We start from the raw sequence: 23,122 nt of genomic DNA, 5'->3' as shown, positions 1-23,122 counted from the left end.
TCTGTGTCTTGATCATCTGGCTGTTTTTTCTTAAAAAGTCATGAGTTTATATTGTAGTTTGCCACTTTTTAGTTTGGGACAGACATATCTGGACATTCTCAACTGAAATAAAGATTTCGCTTTCAAAAGTATCCAAATTCCCACTTCCCACCACCAAGACAATGGAATTCAGACCACATGTTTGGCACTGCTGACATTTCCAAGAGCTTTAGGATTCATGCTTATACCAACAAATGTAATCCAACATGATCAAATGATCATGATCAACCTCAGCATTGGACTACGGTCATGTATGAGGAGGGTCAGTGCAGTGGACTACGGTGGCCTAGGAGGGTCAGTGCAGTGGATCTACCTGGAACTGAGCGCTGATGCTGGGTGGCTTCTTCTTCTTGTGCAGGTGCAGCGAGGACTTGGTGGTTCGATCGTGCAGTGTGAGTCTCACGATGAATTTAAGGGAACGCGAGTCAAGGAGTACCTACATGAGCAGGGACGTCATGGGTAAGTCAAAATTCACAACCACTGGCCGAACTTGAAGACCTGTACAGTTTAAAAATCCTTGCCAATTTTACCTTAGGAATGAGCTGCTTCTGCTTGGCGTTCTTATTTTTCCTGTAGAGAAGAAGTGTGAGAGGGTTTGTTTGTGTGTAGAGGCGGGGGGGGTTGTTTGTGTGCGGGTGGGCGCTGAGTTAGTACAGTGAGTCATGCTCAGTCGGTGAGGGAGGCGGGGTGCACCTGCAGGAGAGGGGTGGGGTGGAATGGGGTTGGGGCAAAGGACAATGGGGAGGGTGACGCATTTCAGCCCACCCATCGGATGTTACCATGCTCTGACGCTAACAAACATCTACCTGTTTCTATTCATCGCAACGCTTAGGGCTTTAGGTGGAAATCTATATAGCAGACTAGCTGGATTCCTACATGCCATACGTTACATTTAGCACGGTTGCTTGTCGAAATGTTACAATCAGTCTACTTCTAGTGATTCACAACCAGAGAAGCTCAAGAGCATCTGCTTCAAATCATCATCATCATCGCCAGCATCCAGGAGAGTAGGCCCTGCAGAGGCCTGTAGACCTGCCAGGAAAAGGCGGACTCTGCAGCACAGCGGCTCTCTTCTTGAGAAACCATATTCGTGTCAGTAATGCTTGGTCATGCAGCAACAACAGCAGCAGCAGCAGCAGCAGCAGCAGCAGCTACACAGAAGCAATTGCATCTAGCACTATCATCCAGTAAGCAATGCCACAGCCTGGTCAACGTAGGACTTGGCCCCCGCAGGACCAACAGATTTAAACCTATCTGTGCTAACAAGGATCACGCTGGCTATAGGCACATGAGGGCACTCCTCGATGGGCAGCCATGTGCTGTTCTATAAAAAGCAGAAGTGGGTTGAGGCGTCTACTCATTACACTATTAGCCCATGAAGAAAAGGAGACGCGTAAGGTGGACTCTGACTAAAGAGGAAGGTTGCTTTGTTTTCTGAGACAAAAATAATACCTCAAGTGATTGCGAGTACTGAAACGTGCTTTAAACTGAGGTAAACATCAGATGCTTGAAAGAAGCCTACAGAACACTGCTCTACTTGATAAACACTACATGGATCTGGGTAAAGGACCAACGCTCTGTTTAAGCTATTTTTCACATGGTTGGCACTAGGGTGGGCTGATCCAGGCATCGGGGGGGGGGGGGGGGGGGCATCACACTCACTGAAGGACGTGGCGTGGGAACCGCAGACGCCCCCAGGACTGCAGTAGCTTGCGAGGGTCCTCACCGTCCAACTGCAAATCTTTAATGGAGCTGATGATTTGGGCATGCATGTCCCTGATTCAGCCCAGGAGGTGGCGCAGTGGAGCAGGGAGGGTATGGGAGGGTGATGGGGAGGAGGTGGAGTGGGGTAGGGAGGGTGATGGGGAAGGGGGCGGGAGTAGGTGGAGTGGGGTAGGGTGGCACATAGGTTATGAGGTAAAGACACAAACCCCAATATTGAGCAGAACAGAAAAACACACACACCCTCCACCGCTAGAATCAAAAGACACCAACATACTGGCTGGCATTAAACACACACACACACACACACCCGTGTCCCACAAAAACAGCATAATGCAGAATAGCGAGGGCTGTGGACTAAGAGCTTATGGCAGGAGGGAGCAATCAATTCCCCTCTCAGGGATGCGTGGAAACAATCGATCCAACTGATGGGGAATCCTGCTGCCTCTGCTCAAAAGTACTGGTAGACCACCAGATTTTACTGTAAGCAAGGCAGATCCAGGTTCAGAGAGTGGAAAAACCTGCCGCATTCCTACTGCACCTATGCACTGAGATACTGCTTTTACTTTCACGGTTCTATCTGAAAGCTCAAGAATGGTTCTATTAAATAAATAAATAAATAAATAAATACATACATACATACATACATACATACATACATACAAACAATGGACTATGACTTTCTGAGCCTGGATTGCCCTTCTCCGCTTATAGTTCCATTCAGCCCTCACCATTCTGCCAGCATTAGAAGTGAATTTGCGCCTGGTGTTTGTGACCTCCCAAAGCAGATGGGTGAGGCCAGTGAGCATGCACTCTTCAGAACATCGTCCCTGGGTTTATTTGTGCTGCCTTCCATGCGAGGGGAGGTGAGGGGGGTTACTCTGGTGTGACCTTGAAACCGGCGTTAACGAAGAGAGTGGACTTTCACCTCCACTCTCAGCTGAATCCATGCAGGCAGTACTTACCAAATCTCTAAAAACACTGACGGGAGGTCAAACAAGAGAGACTAATGTGGGGCGCCCTCCAAAAAGCAAGGACTTAAAAAAAAAATGTTTTTGCACAAGAAAACTCTCTGGGCTATTTTGGGATCTACAAAGCATCAGCTCTTGGAGACGACGTTGAATAAATGTGTATCATGTGGTCATTTAGCAGACACATTTCCCTAGGAGACCAACGGTGGACCGAAAGCACAGAATTGAAAAGCACCTTTGCTGCCCTGTACAGGATTTCTTCTCTACTGGACTCTACAGGAATGGCCCTTTCCCCCAAACAAACCACAAGGGCTTTTCTACTTTATTTCTTTGTGTGCAGAGCTTTCTTGGCTTCCCGTTCTATAAATCGCCATATCACTGCCTAAGCCGAGCAAACAGTCCCATGCTCTGTACTGCAAGATTAATAAACGTGGCTGAGGATTGAGAGCACAGGCTGAGATCGAGAGAATGAGTCCCAGCGAAAGAAACTCTGTGAAAAAGAAGAAAATAGACAGCAAGGGAGAGGGATCATATTTCCCTGTGGCTACAAATGGAGGACTGAGAAGAAAAACACAGGGACTGCTCTGAGAGCTCTGACTAATATTTCTGGGCAAGGTCTTTCTGGTTCCAGTGCGTTTGAAGGCTTTGGCCAACACAAACAACTGCCAAACGGAGACTGCTTCTCTCCTCTTTAACTCAGGATGAACAACTTAAGATGGTGACCTAAAAAAAAAAGAAAATCCATTACCTTCTCAAAATTGGGTAAAATCAAACCCAAACCCCTTGGAGTGAGTAAATACTCTTGAAACCTCCCCAACAGCTGCTTGTTGGTAGATGCTAATAAGACCCAGAGAGTTTGTGGAGTATGCGGAGGGTTCCCCCCACCCGCCTGTACAAAATGTCCTGTTTGACCTCCCAGTGTTTTCTTTTTAGTTCAGTACACTTACTTTTTACTCTCAAAGCTAGCAAAGATGTCCTCAAAGGCATCTAGGGGGCGCTCCTCTGAATGATCAAAGGAGAAATCGAGCATAGAGGTACGGCTGTGGAGGGGAACAAACGGCACACAGGGGGGGGGTCACTAGGGAAGACTGGAGAGGAGACGCTGCCGGAAGAGACCGCTTTGGTCCAGGGAGAGGCGCTCGGACATGCTTACTGATCATTTTGGGTTCAACGAGTGGCTTGATACTGGCAAGGATCAGTACAGGTGGATTTACAGATAATAGACTGAGTCGATGGCCGAATGTAAACAGATCTAACACCAAATTGGATCATGACGGTTGACACCAAAGCCTTTAAAAGGATAAGGCTTTTAAGCGAGTGCATCCGACCATAATCTGGTAAAATGTTAGGGGGAGCACTCGAGGGACAGCCATCTCCACAGGATCATTGTGCAAATCTTGCCAGCAGTGTGTCTTAGTGGATGAGAGAAGTGTCACATGACGTCCCAAAACAAAAAGGCTGAAGACAGGAAGAGATCAAATTCCCCAACTGAAGTTTCCTTCTTTCTGCATCACCCTGTTCCTTTCTCCCCTGTCTACAGTGAGGGCTGCTGTACTCCTTACCGGTACATCCTTTCAATAGGTGTGTTGGACCGCTGTAATTCTCCAAGGGGTGTCCTAGAAGTGGGTCTGGCCACACCTACACACACACACACACACACACACACACACACACAAATCAACAATAGAAAATCTATTCTTGAGACTCAAACAAACAGCATTAACAGCTATTTACAAAACACAATGGTCCTGTTGTTCCAGTGCAATTTCTTGTTTTGTTCTCTTTCCCATCTACCATAATTTAATTTAATTTAATCCCAGATGAAAACTGGCCTCCCTCCAATGTCAGTTGATCGCTATTTTCACATAGGTGAGATTATAATGTGATAACAGAAACAGGCAACAAACAGCCAGAATTGGCACCAAGCATTGGCAACTGGCAAAAAAGAGCTGGCATGAGAGTACCCGCTGTCTTAGCTGCCCAGCGTCTGCCCGCCTCATTGAAGGCCGCAATGCCACGGACGGTGGCACGGAGGATGCCCCAGCGGAACATGGCAATAGGATCCATCCCAATTAGCTGACGCACGTACGCCCGGTCACTGCTGCGCAGCAGTGCCACAATATCAGGCCGCATGTGGTCCGTGTTCTTCTCCCTAAAGTCCTGCCAGCCGAGGGACAAAGAAGAAGCAATGTGACACCGGACAAATAAGGAGCACTGTACAGCTGAGCCCAATGCCAAGAGATACAATTCAAAAATGCCAAATGAAGAGTAGCTGATAAAGGCTGACAAAACACACTGCATTTCTGGTCTATGGATTAAACTGGTTACCTTGATCTGGTACTTGACGTTCCCAGCAAAATGCCATATGACGAATGCCGGCTCCATCACCGGCGTGGCAACAAAGTACTTGTTGCTGTGATGCTGCTGCTTAAACTTAGCCAGCAGTGTTTTATCAGTGGCATGAGGAAAGCTGCGAGGGACAAACAGCATCATAAGCAAACACATCATAATATCTTAATGTTTTTTTTTGGTGGCGAGTACTATACTAGCCACTGGGTTTCTGTCACTGCATCTCATAACAAAAGCCACCCGTCCCTTCAAGAGTTTGACTAAGAGCCAAAGAGGTAGAGCTGCCTGCAGGACTCTACATACACCAATCCTCTCACATGTGTGCTGCCTTACTTGCTCTCCTCATCCAATAATTGGAGGAGTCCAGTGGGCTTCCTGCTGATCAGGTGAATGCATCCCACATTGTCCGTGTAGTCAATGTTGTGCCAGGTGATGCCCTCTGTCTGGTACTCTTCCTGTGGGCGAAAAGGCAGATAAATCAGTCTCCATGTCATTACTAAATCAGAGGACCATCAAAAGCAGAGAGTCCAGAAGCTCACTCACCTGCTCAAGTTTAAAGATGTGCTGGTTGAAGTAATACTGAAGCTGCTCGTTGGCATAATTGATGCAAAACTGCTCAAAGCTATTGTTCGGGAAGTCCTCGAAACCAAAAATATCCAGCACGCCAATAGACAAGCACTTGAGGAAGAATAAAGAAAAAAAGAAGCAGGTCAGTAAACACTAATAGCTCTAAATACATGTGTAATCAGAAAACGGTCATTCAAACATCCGTTTGGTTACTGAACACTAATGACGTTGTGATGAATGAAGATTAACCACTGCTGGCTTTCAGTGACAGTTGCAGCTGCAGCACATATCTGAGCTGTCCTCTTTTGACAGACACTCACCGGCACAGATTCCTCCATGTCTTTCTTGTTAAGCAGCGCATGATTAATGCGCAGAACGATCCAGTCGAACAAGGCACTGTACAGAGATTTGGCCATGGAGTCCCGTGCTGTGATGGCCTGGGGGAGACATGGGTGAAAAGGCGACACTTTGAAACACTTCTGACAGTGCCGAGCAGAGGGAGAGGAAAAAGAAGCTACCTTTCTTGACAGGCAATTACCTTTAAGGGTAAATAATGCATGATAATGGCAGGCTTTCAAGCACGGGTGCTCACCTCGCTTTGGCTGTAAGGTAGGATTAGCTTGTCATTGACTGTCACGGTTTTCCTTTTCGTGAGCGCCTCTACGAGCAGCTCTTCTTTAACCTGCAAGGAGACACACACACAGATGACTTCACAGGCGCCTGCAAGCTTCTGCAGACCATATTTCGGCTTTTTAGGGTCTCAGGGATACTATATGGCACGAAAATGTCAACTTTAATAGCAAGGGATTTTGTCAGGCTTAGGGTCAAACAGCAGAGAACATAAAAGGCTTCAGAGAATGAGTATTTTAGTTGATACATGCACACTGTTATGCAAAAACTAAGAACACAACAGAGACGACACTCTTTGTCTCTCATAACGGGACGTAAAGGCAGCACTCCACCTTCAGCAGGTCGGACAGGGTGCTGAGGACCTCAGGAGGACCCACGTCCAGCCCCTCATCTCGGCCGGTTGACTTGCGCCGGTACGTCACATTGCCCAGATACAAAATGGCCGACAGTACTGTGAATATTCTACAATGATCAACAAAAGAGAAAAAGAACTTAGTTAGGCATACAATGGTGTCCTGAGTGCTCACATTCTGGCTATTTTACGGCCAAGGAGTAATTCATCATCAGCAAACATTCATATCCATCATTTTACTGAAAATGAACCATCTTGCAAGCAGAGAGTTGCAGCAAGACAGTCTTGGATGTATTGCTATGCGCTTCAGGAGGAGCAATACACGATTACATCAACAGGAAGTGTCGTAGTCTCTCAAGTTGGCATAATACTCTAAACGATCACTACTTTCTGAGGTGCATCATCAGGACACTATTCTACACAAAGTGGGTCCTATTTTATCCACCAGATATAACCATGTTAGGTTCCTCAGTCTCAAATGGGCCAACAGGACAGGTGATCTGGGAGGCTGTGTGATGAGTACGTGACCCGTCTACTCACTGTTTTTTGGTGGCGGGCAGGAAGCCCACCATCTCCATAGCCTGTTGCAACCGCTCAAAGTCATGCCGAAGGTCTTCTTCATCTTCGATCATAGAGTTTTGCTGCAGAGACGAGAGTTAAAGAGAAAGACAGAAAGAAAGAGCAGTTAAGCCCCTCTTCAACAATGCTGCCATTAGCTTTTCAAAAGAGGAAGTGAACTCATTGCGTATGAATGGGAGACAGAGTAGCGCTCATATACAGCGGTTTCTCCAAGGGCCTGGTGCCAAGTCTGGTGATTAACAGGTTTATGGGTAGTGGGATGTTGAGAAGGGAGTAGTGTAAGTAAGTAACTTGCCTGCTTGAGGTAGAGGTAGTCTTCAGGCCGTAGCAGCTTGAACTCCTTGCGTTCCTCTTCGGAGGCTCCCACCAGCAGGTAGTAAAATACGTGGTAGTTCCTGTCCAGGGTTAGAGCTTTTACTGACCACTGCTAAAGAACGGTAACAGCCCCACCTAACACTAACACACGCCAGCCATGACTATGTCAACTTTAGTTAACCATACAGGCAGGCCATCAAAATAATGTGATTGGGTAGGAGAACACAGGATTGATATTTCTGCTAATGAAAATGTGAAATTGTGTGTAAACAACTATAAGTGTTTCAGACAGGGGGCTGAAATAGACAGAATATTGAATGTGATGAATGGCCCTGATATTTCGACAAAGAGCTTCTGGAGGTCAAGGAGAAGCAAAGGTCATGACCTTTCCGGGTCGCTTTACCTCTCATTTTTCTCTCTGGAGACCAAGCGGGACTTCTCCAGCAGATACTTCTCCACCACAGCCCTGCAAATGAGGAGAGGGGGGGAGCAAAAGAAAACACATGAGTGAAAAAAAAAAATCAATAAAGTGACACCAAGGCCAGTCTGGTCTCTCACTCTCTCTCTCGCTCTCTCTCTCCATGGACGCGTTTTAAATGGGCTCGTAACAGGCTTTGAGAGAGTCAGACTGCTGGAGCAGATGGCCTTCTCAACCCGTTGAATAGAGACAAAGTTGTCAGAAGGGGTGCAGTGATGCTGGACAGAGACCAGCCGTGTAACTCCAGCCAGTGTGTCTGCAAGCTAGGCTAAAAAAGACCTAACTCAATTTACTAAAAAGGTGGGACAGGACAAAAACAAAAACATGCCAGCCACTCTTTAATGCCCTCATAAAAATACCCTGCTGGTATGCTGGCTTTTATTTCCCCACCGTGTTCAGGTAAACACGCAGGCACACACAAACACGTACACCCACAGAGCCGGAGAAAGAGATAAAAGCTGTTTTTCAGAATCCCCTTTTCTGGGACTGATTTAATAAAGCCCTTGCTAATGAACTCCACAGGAAAGAATGTTCTGGTCTTATTTATCTCCAACGACTCTTATTGGCCACTTACTGCCTGCTCCTGTGAAGTGGTGTGAGCTACAATGGGGCCGTAAAAAAAAGAAAAAAAAATCAGGCAAAGACAACACACTGAATGAAAACATCCTCTGACCGGCCCGAAGTGCCAGGGTTCCCTATTGTGATGGGCTCTATAGACTCTGGCCTGCACTGGCCCGCTCTTGCACAGCAAAGGGTCCATTCTGATGAGCTCTAGACGGCCACAATGGGCACAGTGTCAGCCTGAGTCACGCTGAGTGAGCGCCACTCCTGAGGAGCCACAACACTAGAAAACAATCAAGTCACGCCGTACAAGTCTCAGTCTCACAAAAGGTTCGATTACTCTGTAAACTAGCCCTTTCTCAGCAGAGCATACTTGCGTAAAACATGGTGAAGTTTAAAAGAAGTAAAAAAAAAAAAAAAGAAGTTTAAAAGAAGTAAAATGTCCTGACTTGTTGGTTAGCCAGATCATAAGTCATATAATTGTTTTATAGTCCACACGCAAAATCCCCATTGAATAGAAGAGAAGTATTATTTCCATTAAAACACTGCCGGTGGTCTGAATAGTGCCCAGTGAGGTAGCTAGTTATCATGCGAGCGGCTTGTTTGTAGAGACATCTTCTCTGTTTACTGCAACAAAAAAAGAAAAAAACTCCTCTGCAGTAAAGGGGAAATGACGAGCTTAACCAAACTCTCATTTGGGTCATAACCAGAGAGTGCAGGGGGGAGGGGGGAGTGTGCGTGCTTTGCAGAAGCCTAAAAAAGGAATTAAAACCTGATGTCTCCGCATCTTATGAAGGCGATCTGCCATGCCATGCCAGGTCAACAGGGTTTGCCTTGGCTGCCTCTCCGTTAACTGGCAGCATCCACATGTACAGTACAAAAACTATTACAGTTGACACTTACCCACGGACCACGCCATTCTCCAGATAGTTGACTTGGATGAACTTCCCAAAGCGACTGGAGTTGTTGTTGTGGGCCGTCTTTGCATTGCCAAAGGCCTGTTGGGGGAAGCAGGGAGAATGACATCAGCAACTTTGACAAGACTGCCGTTTTAGATAGTATGCTTATCCAAAAGAAAAAACATTACAATAACAAAAAAATGAAGGGGAAACCTCATGCGGACTGATTAATCAAGCACTTTCACAAAAAAAATAAAAAAACATAGCTTTGTGCCATGTTCATTCTCAGTCAATGGCCTTTCGGAAAACAAACGAATACTGTCCATTCTCAATGACAGTATGCTTATTGACGTAACATGTTTTGCCCGTGTACCCATCCACACATTATACAGGCGTACGTCACACACAGCACACAGATACACACTGAGGGAGCCATGAGGGGGTGGGGGTGAGAGGTACGGCATTATGGGTGCACAGCTGAGGAGGGAGGAGCTGGGTTGTTTTTCAGCTGACAGTCACACTGGTCCCCTGTGTGATAAATGGGCATCAGGGGTGGCAGTGCCCCCCCATCTTACTCCCTGCTGCGGGGCGAATGCCACCCCCCTCTCTGCCAGGAGGGCACCGGCTCTGCCTGCAGGTCTGAATGGAGATCAGTGTTTCACTCGCACACAGGCCCAACAAAAGGCCCTGCGCGAGGGGAAGTCCACCCGGTGCATCTCAAATAGGGCCCTGCATTGTGCCCCCACACACACACACACACACACACACACACACACACACACACACACACACACACACACACACACACACACACACACACACACACACACACACACACACACACAGCAGAGCAGCAGGGAGGGCAAGGGCCCGAGGGCTGTGTTTGGGGCGGAGAGTGAGAGAAAGAGGAGGAGTGAGAGACAAAGAGAGGAGGGGCTTTTTTTTATTATGATTACCGGCACTGAACCCCTGACCTATTTTGCTTTTTATACCAACCTTACCACTGAAGAGGGACATTACAATTCATGTGAGCAACCATTCCACCTTGCTTTCGTAGCACACCTGTGACAGAAAAAAAAAGATTCCAAATACCAAAGTCTAATTCCAGAGGGGAGGGCAGGCCATGTGAGCGGCACATCCGAGGGGGGGGACCTGACACAGGAGCTGGCAGACTTGAATTTAATTCTGCTAAAGCCTCTTGGCCCTTGGTGAACGCTGTTTGGGAGAGGGCATTGTGCGCTCAAAGCACCCGGTGCCCCCAAGGAAGTGGCTCCGTTTCAGGGGGACCATGGTGCTGAGGCTATGTGACTGGGAGGTCTCTGACACATTGCCACTGGCCCCGTCACTTTAAGCCGACACAGAATACACAGCACTGTAAAAAGAGGTCTCAGTGTGGCCTGCACACCACGGTGAGGCCAAACTCAGAACTGAGACTCCTGGGAACAGCTTTCCCTTCCTTAACTTACAGCATCACAGTTGGAATTCCTAACGAACGCGCAAGTGCATTCAGCTTCGAAACATGCCGCCGTTTCAGCTCCACGATTGGTTGGGAGGCTCAGCGAGTATGGGGGGGGGGAAAAAAGGCTGAACTTCTGCCCAAACAGACACGCTATCACTCCATCGGAGTTTCGCAAGAAAAGCAAACTGTTGGTGAGAACAGAGTGAGAAGGGGAAACAGCAAAGAAGGGTAGAGAAGGGGGTGGGGGTGGGGAGAGAAAGCTGCAGTAGGTTTTTGTCATTATAGTGCCTGAGAAGGCAAAAACGAAAGGGGGGAAAAAAAAAAAAAAGACAGGGAGAAAGACTAAGTAAATAGACAGACGACAGAAACGAAGAAACAAGGAAGCACGGAAAAGAAAATACACACAAAAAAAAAAAAAAGAACTAGAGAGAAATGTGTGGAGGTAGAAAGAATGTTGGTACTATGGGATCCAGTTGTAAGGCCACTGCATGCTCATCCTGCTTGTCTTGACTGGTCTGTTTTCTGTGGTGTTCCCTTGCAGGCGACTGCCTGTAGGTTTCCACAATGAAACCTCAACAGACGGTTCCTCATTTTTAAGGACAGCACAAAATAGAAAGCTAAATATTTTGTGATGTAGCCCAACAGCCTGATGCCATTCCATGTAGAACACAGAGACCAGAAAGTGTGTCTGGTCAACATCACGTTCATATCAGTGTAATCCTTAGCTTTAACACCTTTAAACTACTTAAAATTCCAGAGCAGCTTAAGCCCTTTGTGCTACTTCTGTTTTAAAACAAGAGTTGGCCGACAATTTCAACACTTAAGTCTGCGCACCATGTTAGTTAGCAAGTCATAAACAGCCTAGTGTCTACAATGCCAACATTATCAATATGAGGGCTGACAATGGCTGTGCACTGTTCCTCTGGACAAAATAAGCCTGTGGGCTATTCATATGACTGGTAAATATAACCGTTCTTGTGCACAGCTCCTCCTTTATGAGTGGCCTGCAGTTGGTCCTCCAGTAGGGCGGACCAGCCAGACATCTCCACTGGAACGACATTATTTCATAATGAGCTCATTCTTTTGGGGAGATAATGCCAGCGGCGGTACTGTAAGCTCCAGCAAATAACTTCACCCAGAACCCGGGGGTGACACTCATGGAGGTCAGGCTGTGTCAGGTGACGACATTTTCAGCTCCAGGCTCGGAGTCTCCATCAAAGATGCACACACACAAACACTCATACACACACACAGGAGACAAACTCATACACACACACAAACTCATACACAGGAGACAAACTCACACACACTCAAAGGAGACAAACTCATACACACACACACACACACACACACACAGGAGACAAACTCATACACAAACACAAACTCACACACACACACACACACACACAAAGGAGACAAACTCATACACACACACACAGGAGACAAACTCATACACAAACACACACACACACACACACACACACACACACACACACACCACACAGACAGGAGACAAACTCATACACACACACAAACTCACACACACAAACTCACACACACATACATACACAAACAAACTCACACACACAAACACAAGCTCATACACACACATACGAGCCTGCTTGGTTTGACTACAAAACATGATTGCAACATTGATAAGCTGTTAATGTAATGATTCAATTGAAAATCATTTGTGACGAGAAGATAAAGACACAAAGAATGAGAGAGAAATGCAGTAAAAACCTGCAGAGAAGACAAAAGGGGGGGGGGCATGGAGATTAAAACAATCTTTAGATACATGTTTAAGTGATTGAAAGTACATTTTTTTAAAGAGGGAAAAAAAAGTGTGTCCACATGACCGTGTTTGGCACCGCACAAATTAATTCCTCATGCCACTCTTCTACAGGAAAGGCCCACTCTAAGAGATCTGGCTCTATAAAGCCAATCTTCCAGACCTTTTTGTTCAAAATCATCTTTTACCAATTCACCAAAATGAGCTTTCCTCATCATATCCAGGATGTGATCTGGCCATAACCAGCCCCAGTAACACACACCGCACACCTAAACCATTCCAGCCAGCTCAGACACTAATGATGAATTCCCCCCTGCCCTTATTAAAAGAACATTCTGCCTCTACACAGAAGTGTGCAATTTCCCTGCATAGACTTTGGGGAGGTAATAAAGACTACTTCTACAGACAAGCTCTTAAAAAGAACCATACAGTGTGTTTAAGTACAGTACAACCAATGATGCCAATACAGCCCTAACGCATTAACCACTGGTAGACAAAAGATTGTGGTCACATTAGGAGCTAAGCATTTTGCGGTGTAGAGTAAGGCAATGTCGGCATCCGGTAGTAGCGTCACGCCCGCTGCAAAGCTAAAGCAGGCTACTAATCTAAAATGATTCACTCATTTTTTCCACTCACTATCATCAGGTGTGATAAAGTGGGTGTGTTGTTGCCAGCTCAGAGTGTTCACTGGCCGTGTCATCTCTGTGTTGCCTTGACTGTGTCATAGCGTCATCACCGTCTAGAGAGTGGGTTCATTGTTACATGCTGAGTGTGCCATCAACAGAGGCACTTTTACCAAATATAGCCAGGGCCAGAGATAGTGGAAGCTGAGGAGGACATTAACAATGGCCACAAAATAGCGACTACTACTTCAGACTTCCTTAAAAACAATATGCAGCTTGTCGACACCCTATTGAGATAGCCTCCACAGTGAAGTCGGCCTCCGCTAGCTACCACTTCCTGTTAATGCAGAGGAGGGAGGGGGGGAGAAAAAAATCCTACTTCCTGGCAGCTGGAGCAGAGCGATAGGAAATTCCTGTCTGTGAGCTAAACTCAGTGAAGCACCACGTGCCACCTCCAGCGGGGTGGCTGGCAGGGAGTGGCGCTCCCGCAGGGCAGCCCGTGGGCTGAGGAGAAAAGGCAGCGGTGGAGGCTAAGGGAGTTGCCTTTGGAGGAGCTACACACCAAAAGAAAAAAAGAGAATCAATCACAAACAGAGCATGGCGGAGGAGAGAGCAATTTGAAGACCTTAAAATATAACTCTCGCTCTCTTACTCTGCAGCAGGGAGTAACCCCTTTTTTTTGCATTTAACTCTTTGTCTCCCCCAAATCTACTCATAAAAAATAAGGAAGAACAGTGGCCTTGCACAAGTATTGAAGCACATCTTCACAGCCACATACAGACTGATCTGCTCCAGGGTTCCATTACACTGTAGTGCCCCTATAGCAAAAGAAAGGGACGCTGGTGCACTTGACAGAAGAGAAGGCACTAGCAGTGTAAGACCTTACATGTGGAGTTGATCTGAGGTGGAACCAGAGGAACCTGTTCGTGTGGTGCAAGGGCTGGCCCTGTGTGAAGTTACCTTCAGTCTGTTTATAAAAACAAAGCTTGATGGCGGTTTGAAGTAAAAACAGACACACATTTGGTCATCTGCAAGGTATGTTGCACGTTGCAGAAGTCGTGTCTTAGGGCCTCTTGCTGTGTGACATAAACACGTTTTTTAACCTATAGCTCAGATTTAAGTCGATTTCCATTCCTGTGCCATTACGCAATCTCACAACTGCCCCGGTGCGATGATGGTTTAAGGAGAGATTAGAACAATTTTTTCCTAAAATTAGACAAATATTACATCCATCACATAGATGACAGGCTTGTAGCCTATGTATTTAATATTACATCCATCACATAGAAGACAGGCTTGTAGCCTATGTATTTAATATTACATCAATCACACAGATGACAGGCTCATAGGCTTGTGTTTCTTTACCCATGTAGATGATGTCACCTTTTAGGACTACTTTGACTGTGTGAAATAAATGCTACATAAATGCTACAAATAGACATATAGACAGTGTGGACAATCATAACAGTGGGGTGGTTTCTCTTCTCACAAAGACATGCAGAATGCAAATAGCGCATTCTTTTTCACCATGCGTACACTATACGCCATTAAGAATGTTAATTTATGGGCCGTTTGATTTGATGTGACTTTCAAACAAAAGCCACATTCGCTTAGGCTGCTAGAGGACATTTCAGGATGTATATTGCTATCTAATATCGATTCCTAATGAACAGATTTTGAGTACATCGACAGTAGCATCATATTCTTTATTTGTTTAAGAAACAACCTTTTTGTTTGTTGGTGGATGTGATGTTGATCGTATTAGTAGCCCATATAGGCTAATAATAGCATATTGATATTTATGCAGCTCCAACTTTGCTATTGTCATCATTAAAGCAACATTATGTAACAATTTAAACTTAAAATAACATCTTCAAAATCATTTTGGTGGTACACTGACTTGTAATACAGAGAATGGCGCCTGGCGTGCCTGGTATTGCACTGTGTATCTTTGGGGTACAGGGCAGGACACCTCTCGCGAGAACTATGTAATGCTTTATGGCACCACCTCACGCAACAACCACTAGACCCATCTGCTAAGTTTGAGAGGATGCTAGTGCAGTATTCTCTGTATGGACATTGTGGCAGAGGCGACAAAGAAACCGAGGAGGACATTGTTGGAGGACGCAAGAAAGACAAAGAAAGAGTAACCATGCAAGAGACCGTCAGTCTCGGAGTGGCTTTTACTCATTGGCGAGAGCTAAAAGTTACAAAAGGATTCGAGTCAGATGCCGAGCTGGCCTTATTTCTGTTGAACTAGTCAGTAATAACTTATTAGCGGTCTTGCTATGTCTTGTGTTGCACTTGCTTGATGTTTTTCCATCATAAACATCCCTGCCAATGTTATTTATGAAAGAATGCAACGTAGGCTCTAAACTTATTGGTGTCATCCCTGTCTCATGGTCACCAACAACATTTGATTCGATTATACATACACCACATTCAAACACTTAGAGAACAATGTATATGGACTGAAAATGCGAGCAGTATTTGGGGAAAACTAAAATTTGTCATTCTTTTTTTTGTAATTCTTTGATTATGTTAGCATTCATCCCCGATGTCACAATAAAAAAAATCTATGCACAGTCATATTTGTGTAAAATCTTGTGATTTTACTCTACCGCGTTGGTCTACAAGATTCTTTGGCTTCTACCGTTGTCTTTACCGGAAAGTAATAGCCTAGCGGTCTGCATAGCATCTCAACAGTGATTCACGTGCCACTGTAATTCTGTAACTGGCTTTCCATCGTAAAGGTTGGAGGGGCCTGAGCTCTCCCTCAGTGACTCTGTGGAGCCATCGGCGTCGCTGGCGTCTGAGCTCGCTGGGAAAAGCTGAAGCGGCTCTGCTCTGGGCTGGTTTCACAGCCTGTTTCTCTGACCGCAGGCGAGGGGAAGCAGGCGCAGGCCTGTAATAGAGCCAGTGGACTAGCCTGCCAAGGGGACAATGACTCTGCTGACGGAGGGGAAAATTGTTTCTCCGTAACCACGGCGAGGCCCAGAGCGTCTAGATGCTCTCTGGCCCTTTCATCTGATTTCACTTGGGCATGCAAGGGTATGTGGGGGGGGGGGGGGGAGAGAGAGAGAGAGAGAGAGAGAGAGAGAGAGAGAGAGAGAGAAAACCACCCACAAAGACAAGGCAGTGGGCTGTCCACTGCAGCATCGTGCTTCAGTTTTGAGATTCACCACTGACAGGCTATCACATGTAGTTCTGAGCAAATGAAATAAAACACCGTTGAGAAATGACCTGAAGGAAAACAATAATGATTGCCACACTTTCTTCTCACAACACATTACTTGCGTCACAAGACTGCTTTAGCCTATTACCTATTTATATCCTTAATACAAAGTGCTCCTCGTGAAAAGAAAATAGTTGGTGGATTTAAATCACAGATTCCTCACAGGATCCAAGACAAAAGAGCCCATGACTGCTGCAGGACAACATTAAGGTCTACAGGCTAGCATGGTCATGGCTTTGTCTGTGCATGGACACTGCAAAAGGCAGCCCTGAAGTGGACCAGTCACTACAACAACTACAATACACTTTAATAGAGTAGGCTAAACCACACACCAAACCTGGTGCAACAATCTTGACCAGCAAATGTTATTTTATTTTATCACTTAGTTAATTTTATTGTATTTAGATATTTTTCAGCTGTACAAAAAGGGAAGGAAACCCGGTCTTTGTATTTCATTTTGATCACTGTCTGTTTTAATAAAAGTGTTTGAGACATGTGATATACGTCATCATTCAGACTGAAAAATACTAAAAGGATTTTTGGTTCATAGCGCCCAGCCTAATATAATTTATAATTATAACAATGTTATAATACATATAATAATGTACAAGTACAGTGATTGGTTGTTTTTTTGTTTTGTTTTTTGGTGGTGGGTGTCTTGAATTGGACTAGCCTAAAATAAAAGACCAATTCTACCAGGGACTTATTTTGCAAGCCCTGCAGTGTGCGATGATGCTGTGGTTTGAACCACATCCACGTGACGAAACTTCAAATAAAGCTGATGGGTAAGAAAGTTCTCAGGTCATTGAATGCCTTAGAGCACTGGGCAGAGAGCACTGGGCAGAGAGCAGAGGGCAGAGAGCACTGGGCAGAGACCACTGGGCAGAGACCACTGGGCAGAGAGCAGAGAGCACTGGGCAGAGAGCAGAGAGCACTGGGCAGAGAGCAGAGGGCAGAGAGCACTGGGCGGTGACTGTGCTGCCTGCCGTTTACTAATCATGAAATGAGACAGACAGCCTACGCACATCCTTGGAGACGATACATTTCTGCTTATGTGATTGTACGACAAAAAACGATGTTCATGTGCTTTAGAGAATATAAGTGGGACAATGAAATCATTGTCATGCTGATAGACGGCATGCTGATTCTTAGTTGGCATTTGCATTTCAGATCTGAAGCAAGAACATCTGGTTAGACGTGAATTTGTTTGGAAGACATGGAAAGACTGAGACGTCATTTGTCCTCTGAAGATCTACACAGTGCAAACAAACACCCAAATATAAACAAACACAACACAGCTCTAAAGCATCCTTGCACTTTCATCCAGGCAGAGGCTGCTAAATCCTTACACCACACCTCAATCTGACGCTAATCTGAAGCGACCCCGAATGCCCTTTTAAACGATTTACATGAGAATAACACCAGTGTGTCTGCACCTCTGTTCATATTGAGGGCAGTGGGTAGTAAAGAGAACACTGTGGTTAAGGCATGGGCCCTTGAAGCCCACCAGTCTGGGGCTAGCCATGTGGGTAGAGGGGAAGAGCAGGGAGGTTTGTGGGCTACCTCGTGGCCTTCCACAAACAAACACCAGACTAGCAAAATAGTCACAGAACTGTCAATAATGGAAAAAAATGAGTTTGTATGTGGGGGAAGCACACCAAGGGACCTTTGTTCCACACACATGCTCACCGATGGAGAAATCTAATCAAGTCCCCAATGGATCCATGAGTGCTGTCTTGCTAATTAGATAAAAGACATTTTAAGGCTGGAGGAGGCCATCAATTTCAGCTAAAATTGCTAATGGAATGGGAAAATGTGCTATCCTACATGAACTGCAAAGCACACATCTCCCAACATTTGTCATTTTGTGGTTGTGGTCATCTTTGTTTAAATGTTTTGGAGACATGAGACCATAAAAATAATTCCCATCACAATGCAATTTGTCAATAGTGGAAGAGCTAGCAGTTTGCTTCTTATTTCACTTTAACACTTTCTATTTTCTTAGTTTCTTCATACAACTCTAGAATATGAACATCACCACCACTGTCCCCATATCACAAGGCCCAAATGCAGCTTTTCATGTTCAACCCTACTTTTCATGTTCAACCCTACCACACACTGATGACGATCACACAGACCTCAAAAGCAGACACAGCATAAAAATATTGTAACATAACAATGACTCAAAGCTCATAGCAGAGTTAGTATCAGTGTCTCACCTCCAGCACAGGTCCTGCCCCAAGGATGGTTCTCTCCACACCACTAGCATAGCCTTTTTGACTCAACGCCGTCAGACAGTGGATGAGGAAATTAGTGCTCTGGGTTTTCCCAGAACCACTCTCTCCAGAGATGACGATGCATTGGTTCATGCGCTTGCGCAACATGGCATAGTAGGTCACGTCGGCAATGGCAAAGATGTGGGGCTCTAGCTTCCCCAGCTGATGGTTCTCATACATCTTAACATACTTGGGGTTGTAGATGGGCAGGAACTTAAAGGGGTTGATTGCAATGAGGATGCTTCCAGCATAGGTGTAGATCTTTTTCTTGTGGAAACGGTTGCGCAAGTTTTCCAAGATGGTGTCCTCGTTCAGGACAGGAAGGTTGCAGAGGTCATCAAAGTCCTTGTGAGGAGGGGGCAGGAAGCCTCGGGCCACCAGGCGCTGGGCCTCCCGCTCCCTAGAGAGGGCCGGGAGGTGCACATAGCGGACAGTGCCATCGCGGTTCCGCTCCTGCAGCAGGAAGTAGAAGCCCTCGCTTTGGAGATGCTGATCCTGAGCCTTGCGGGGCCAGAGCAAAACCCGGTGAACAGGAAGGTCGGTGGCCTCAAGCACCCATTCCTCTCCACCACACTCCTTCACCTCGGCCAAGACGTAGCTCTTCGACGCGTCCAAGCCCAGGTTGGCGGACACGTCCTGTATGACTGTGGATGCTGTGGCATCCTTGGTGACCTTGAGGGTGCAGCAAGAGTCCGTCTCCTCTGGGATCCGAGGGTAGACCTGGAGAACGTAGGATCTTCCATCTTGGCAAGCTGCCTCATTGTCATCCATGACACTCATTCTGGCACTGGGAGGACAGGCTCAGCATGCCTCATGGCCTTCACATACACCATCTAGCACCTACAGGGACACAACAGAGGAACACTGATTAACACACTTCCACCCATTCAAATATTACTGTTTTTTATGAGATGCTCAGTTCATAATGACTTTATGTTGAGCTTCTTCATACTAAGCGTAATAGCTGAAATAGTGATCCATATGTCAGCCAGAATGTCAGACTTAAACTGAGCAAATTATCTAAATGCAATTAGACTGTTATAATCAATAAAATCTGAGAAATTCATTCCAATTTTCCCCCTAAGAATATCTTCCCAAAACACACAAGGAAATCTATTCTTAGATGACCCACTTGTGCAACCTTGCCTGAATATTTATGAACTTCAGATTGATGTTGGTTTTGGAAAACTGCTGAAATGCAATATGCAGTAAAGCAAAAAAAAAAGCAATGAGTGGTCTGGGCTTTAAGTCAAAGCTGGAGGTTAACAGTTAGCAGTTACTGCTGGGGTTTCTGAGATTTCTGGAAAAGCTTAAGTCGGTAAATAAACATGCCTTTAAATTTGTAGTCCTTTCTGCAGAGGGAATGACTGCTAGGGTTATTTCCAAATGTCATCCAAAATATGTCCCGTAAGCTTGGCAGACACATTCTACTGCAACCTTACACTTCCATCCAATCTGATCGTGAGATTGCAAGAGTGAGCCACGCAGGAAACTGTGGTTAAAGTGCCACACACACACACACACACACACACACAAGTCGGCATGTTATACCATACACACTAATATCTGCATCATAGATAATAATGTTTAGAAAGTTAAGCCTTTATAGACAATCTTAAACCTTTAACACAAGGCACAATATTTCAAATTTAAAACAGAGACCTTACTGTTAGGCACTGTTAGACTCAACACAAAAGATATACTGCCATAATATGGCAACAAGTGATAAGCAAATAAATACCTTCTGCTTATCTGCAGAGCATAAAATGGTCACAAAAGACAGAATACCTAGGCCCACGCCTATGCTGACTGAATCATTGGCATGCAAACACAAATTCTCTCCAACAGGTAGACCCTTGCTGATGAGTTAGCCTACTGAAAGGCGGTGATTAGTGTATCATTCTGAAGGAAACGCTACATGGATGAACGCATCCTCAATAATTGATAAGGCAGGCTATATTGAGATAGATTGAGTGACGCAAAAGGGGAACCCTGCACTGTGACCTTCCCATTTCTCTGAACAAAAAGAATAGAAAAAGCAGAAAGAGAGACACAATTATGAGGACCGCTGCACTTCCAAGCAAGCCAAGATCTTCCAAGAACCTCTGGGTTATTACATTCCATCCCGGATAGATGCCACTGTGATATCGCTGGCCAAATGACGTGAAACATTAAGGCCGTTGTTTGGGCTGCAAATTGAAGGATATAAGTGATTTCCTGAGGAAAGTCCAGCTAACGCTCGCTAAAGCTTTGTAACCAATTGGAAGAAATTTGATTAGCGTAAAAAGTACAGAGGATATACATCAGAAATACAAATATACACGTACACTACAATAACCTCAGTATGAAACCAAATGAATGGACTTACAATCCCACTGCGAAGAGCAGCATTCCAAAACAGCTTGGAGTCCCTAACATTATCAGAATGCCATCTTGGTTTCCTATAGGCATGTTGACCTCGTTATCTCTAGTTTGACAGGAGTAAAGCCCTAAAACCCTACTTGGTTCCTTTAACCTTCTGAAGGGTTTTCATGAGTGACTCCATACTCCAAGTAAAAATGGAGGATATTAAGGTGTTGGGAATATTACCCATAACATAATAAATTATTGGTGACGATTTCACCCTTTACCCTGATCTCCTGCTCATCTCCGGTCATTAATTGATATCCTCCAATTTCTACCATAAAAAAAAAAAATCAGTCCTCAGGCAGAAGAATGCATACAGGAAAGTGTTATAGACCCGTCTCCCTCTCACACTTACACATAAACAGAGAGAATCTAAACCATTCTATTATGCCATGGAACTGAAAGGAAAACAGCTTTAGGCCAACCGACAAGTTCTTGCAAATTCCTGACACTACTTTGGGACAACCCCTCGCAAGATCCTGGTGGGATCATCAGGGTTTTTTTTTTTTTTTTAAACGTTTGATCGTTCACACTTTTTGAGAATTACCACAGCAAATTCAGTCACTTTTGGCTGCAACAATTACAACAAACCCTTGATGGAACTGACTAATGGGGACTCACTAAGTACAAATACAAACTAAGCGCTCTTGAAAAAGTAAAAATATTTGAATAGGCCTTATCAATAGGCTGCAAAGCTGCATTTGGCTAGTTTAGTCAGAGACTACCATATGCCAACTTTAGTTAATCAATAGTGAGCAAGAGGCATCAAAGATAAGATGCCATGCAGACGTGTTTGAAATTCATCCTTGTGAAACTGGCCACAAATTCAATCCTATTTTTCTCTGGTCCTCAAACCTAAAAAAAAAACTTAAAAAAAACACACCTCACAAAAGTAAACCGACAAAGACTACGGTGGTAAGGAGTAGGGGGCTATGTCCATTTGGAAATGAGCAATAATGCGGTCTATTTAAAGACCTGTCGCCTTATTGACCACCCTGTACAGTTAATTGCTTTCACGTTAAATAATGCATTAGTCAGACCTGGGTACGCACAACTGCCATGGATAAATAGCGGAGACTCAACGCTGAGGCACCTCTGGATGACACAGGAATGGACAGGAAGTGAATGAGCCATTACCCCCAAAAAAACAAGAACTAATGAAAGGCATTCACACAGGCCACTGTAGACAGCGACTCAGAGGAACCCACAAAGCAGTCATCAGATGGTTCAAGGGCACACGAGAGACATTTCAAATGCCCCTGATTTGCCTTGACAACCACTGATATGCTACATTACAGGTAGCTCAGCTCCTCAGACCCCTCAGACTATATTAGACCAGAGCAGGTACGGGTTTCTCTCTCCTTGCAAACAGAGGAAGCGGAGCCCATTGAGGTGTCGTTCACTGCATGACTGGGAGAGAGAGAGAAGAGTGGTGCTGCCTGGACCCAATCCCAGCTCATTCTCTCCCAGGAACAAAAGGCGCTCCCCAGAGTGCTAAATCAGCCTGGGGTCCTTTATGGAGTGCACATGCAACAGGGGCCTGGCTCTGAATGAGGGGGCCATACTCACATGAATGAGTGAAACAGAAATATATCTTTTGTTGAGGAAACACCTAAATTTAGGACTTTAATGTTTTCTGCAGATGCCGTGGCCAGAAACTTATGAAAGGAGCATCTGCTCCTTTCCTTTTTCTTTGCAAAAATGGCAAGAGAATTGGGGAACTTCCAGTGTTATACTGAGCCCTCGCACACGTCAGCAATGATAGATACAAAAGTTTAGAAACTACTCATACTATAAACCTATGATCTGCCTAAAAGCATGAGTCATATCAGTCAGGTTTGTAACTTATGATAAATTGCTTTCACAGAG

General features: G+C 45.3%; 1 protein-coding gene across 1 annotated transcript in view; it reads right to left on the bottom strand.

Annotated features, from left to right (window-relative positions):
- Window positions 1-23,122, bottom strand: part of LOC105900938 (unconventional myosin-IXb) — a 48,747-nt gene that overhangs the window by 18,660 nt on the left and 6,965 nt on the right. The window contains exons 2-18 of the mRNA XM_042708965.1: window positions 18,791-19,687; window positions 9,467-9,561; window positions 7,928-7,990; window positions 7,505-7,604; window positions 7,171-7,271; window positions 6,611-6,740; window positions 6,241-6,330; window positions 5,969-6,085; window positions 5,625-5,759; window positions 5,415-5,536; window positions 5,061-5,202; window positions 4,697-4,892; window positions 4,295-4,370; window positions 3,680-3,772; window positions 1,702-1,815; window positions 570-609; window positions 353-475 (exon numbers count right to left, since the gene is read on the bottom strand). Coding sequence (XP_042564899.1) covers window positions 353-475; window positions 570-609; window positions 1,702-1,815; window positions 3,680-3,772; window positions 4,295-4,370; window positions 4,697-4,892; window positions 5,061-5,202; window positions 5,415-5,536; window positions 5,625-5,759; window positions 5,969-6,085; window positions 6,241-6,330; window positions 6,611-6,740; window positions 7,171-7,271; window positions 7,505-7,604; window positions 7,928-7,990; window positions 9,467-9,561; window positions 18,791-19,627 — 2,574 coding nt within the window. The 5' untranslated portion in view covers window positions 19,628-19,687. The remainder of the gene's footprint in view (window positions 1-352; window positions 476-569; window positions 610-1,701; window positions 1,816-3,679; window positions 3,773-4,294; window positions 4,371-4,696; window positions 4,893-5,060; window positions 5,203-5,414; window positions 5,537-5,624; window positions 5,760-5,968; window positions 6,086-6,240; window positions 6,331-6,610; window positions 6,741-7,170; window positions 7,272-7,504; window positions 7,605-7,927; window positions 7,991-9,466; window positions 9,562-18,790; window positions 19,688-23,122) is intronic.

Source organism: Clupea harengus, chromosome 10, assembly GCF_900700415.2.
Source record: "Clupea harengus chromosome 10, Ch_v2.0.2, whole genome shotgun sequence".
In the NCBI taxonomy this organism is placed as follows: Eukaryota; Metazoa; Chordata; class Actinopteri; order Clupeiformes; family Clupeidae; genus Clupea; species Clupea harengus.
Note: the sequence above shows the minus strand (reverse complement) of the source record. Positions and strands in the feature narration are given on the sequence as shown.